General features: G+C 37.1%; 1 protein-coding gene across 1 annotated transcript in view; it reads left to right on the forward strand.

Annotated features, from left to right (window-relative positions):
- Positions 1-596: 596 nt before the first annotated feature.
- LOC125040139 (transmembrane emp24 domain-containing protein bai-like) overlaps positions 597-2,500 on the forward strand; it is a 9,756-nt gene continuing 7,852 nt past the window's right edge. Inside the window, exon 1 of the mRNA XM_047634656.1 lies at positions 597-956. Within this exon, the coding sequence (XP_047490612.1) occupies positions 777-956 (180 nt within the window). The 5' untranslated portion in view covers positions 597-776. The remainder of the gene's footprint in view (positions 957-2,500) is intronic.

Genomic DNA, 2,500 nt, shown 5'->3' on the forward strand with positions numbered 1-2,500 from the left:
CATGTAAAGCATAGAGGAAATATGAAGTGAATACAAGTGATGATCACGAGCAAAACGGGCAACAAATGGGTCGAAAATGAGATTTACTTCGCTTCTGTGTATAAATGTATATGATTATATACCTGTGTGTAAATATATATTTGATTATCCACATAAATCAAATAGAGACAAATCTAATGATATCAAATTCATATTTATTTACCCATACTTACACTCTTTCGGTGATTGACATGGCGTGATACCCTTCAAATGATAACAAGTGTTTTTTATATTCTTTTCTAGTTTAATTCTGAAACAAGAAGTCCAATTCCTTATTTTCGGCAGACGATTTTAATTTCCCCCTGACAGACGACACCGCGGTTGAAGATGTAAACAAACACTTGCGCAACACGTGCGTCTTTTGTTCGCGTAGCAGAAATACTCTAAATAAGTCGATGAAGTAATTAGTTTTATTTGAGGAAATAGGCTCACCATAGAGCCAAAAAATAGATAAATTTAATGAAAAATAAATATTCTATTGGAAAACATATAGAAGTTGAGCAATACTTGGAAATTTTGAAATGGAAAATTCCTTTCTGCAACCCGGATTTTTCGCCACTCGGAAGAAGTTACGTGGAACTCTCGTCTGTAAGCAGAACGTCATCGGCTGCTTTCTCCAGCAGATAACGTCACTTTTTAACAGAAGTTCGACGTTTTCCCGTGAACGCCGTCCACCAGACAGGCCAAAGGACTTAATGCCTGGTTTGTGAAACCCACAAAAGAGCAAGAAGGAGAGGATGGGACGCTTAACATGGGTAATGGCGATAGTGGGGCTCTTGGCCGCCGCCGCCGATGGAATAATGTTCCATTTGCAGCCCAACACACAAAAATGTCTCCGGGAAGAGATTCATAAGGATGTCCTCGTCTCGGGAGAGTACGAAATCCAGGAGACACCTGGGCAGAAAGTCGATATTCAGGTGAGTTATGCTGACAGGTGGGTGGTGGGGGAAGGGAAAGAGATTGTGGGGTTCGGCTGATTTCCCCCTCACATTTCCCGTGCCGCCTATCAGTTTCTTTTGCTAAGTCGTATTTTCCCAGTTGAAAATGAGATGTATTTATCAATTGGGCAGAAAAGGAAGCTTGTTTGGGAGATTCGTAAAGATTTTGACTTAAGTTAATTTTTCTGTACCTTAAACTCTCAAAGACTTCATGGCATATAGGGTGGAGGAATTTTATCTGTAATGTCATAGTGCATGGCTTTCACAATGAAGATTCTTGTTTTCTTTTATATTTGATGATTTTTTTTCCCATCACAAACAATTAATTGCCATATTTTCCTTGATTACAATGGTAAGAAATCATTTTTGCGGGTTATAAGATGCACTTGAATATTTTAGTAAAAGTTTACTTGAACAAGCATACCCTATCCTACATGCATAAGCTACCTCAGAGATCACGACATGAAGAACCAGAAACTGATAATTTTTTACAATACAGATGCACTTGCCAATGACTAAGTCCCCAACTCTCACAGTATTTATTCAGTAATCTAATTGGCCGTGATTGGGCATTCCTTTTGGATACTGGCCGAGGGGAGGGTTGACTGGGAGCTCTGCCCCCCAACACACCACAAGGAAACATTGTTGTCCAAAAAACTAGAAAGGTTGTGAGTGGTGCTATCTACGTTTTTTTATTTTTTAATACATCAGTTATATCAAATATATCAGTCAAAAGTTTATCTCTCTTAAGCAAATTTTGGAATGGCTTCCATCAAGTATCATATTTCTATAATTGATTATTTATTTTAAGTTTTACTGGAAATTTCATAGATGAAGTCTGTTAATTTTTTGATCTGTCTAGTTTGTCATGAGTACTTTGAATACCAGGATTATGATACAATAAAAAGAGTTTGGCACTTTAAAGGTGAAGTATTTATAATTTAGAGATGCTGAAATAAATTTTGTGCTGAATTAACTTGCTCTCTCTGGGTTTACATCATGGTCATCTGTCCCTTACACCAGGAGGACAACACATATCAAATCATGTTTAATGGGCTGTTTGACCCGAGTTGTGATCATTGAGGCCACAACAAAGGCTTAAAGCAACGTTTTAGCCTCATTTTTGCTGAAACCAATAGCATAGAGAGTAAATTTGTTTCCAGTGCTTCTAATTTTTCTCTGAAGCACCCAACTCCATATGCTCCTCAGCACGTGATTGTTTTACACCAGGAACTCCTTATGTGAGTGGTTCATGGAAGTAGATGCTTTTTAAATTGAAGTTTCTATATGGAAAGTTTTATTTCTCTTCATTGTGAAGTGTCATTGTATTAAAGGTTATGATTTTCTTTTTTCTTTTTTTTGTAGGCTGTCAAGGTTTCATAAATCATTGTGCAGTTTTGTCATCATTAAATGTCCTTAACATTCAGTATAAATGTCTCCAGCCTTCATGACATCCAAAACAGATATCACCCATTAGTTTGCGTTCATTTGTGATGTACCAATTGATTAGGAGAGAAATACTT

Source organism: Penaeus chinensis, chromosome 3, assembly GCF_019202785.1.
Source record: "Penaeus chinensis breed Huanghai No. 1 chromosome 3, ASM1920278v2, whole genome shotgun sequence".
Classification (NCBI taxonomy): domain Eukaryota; kingdom Metazoa; phylum Arthropoda; class Malacostraca; order Decapoda; family Penaeidae; genus Penaeus; species Penaeus chinensis.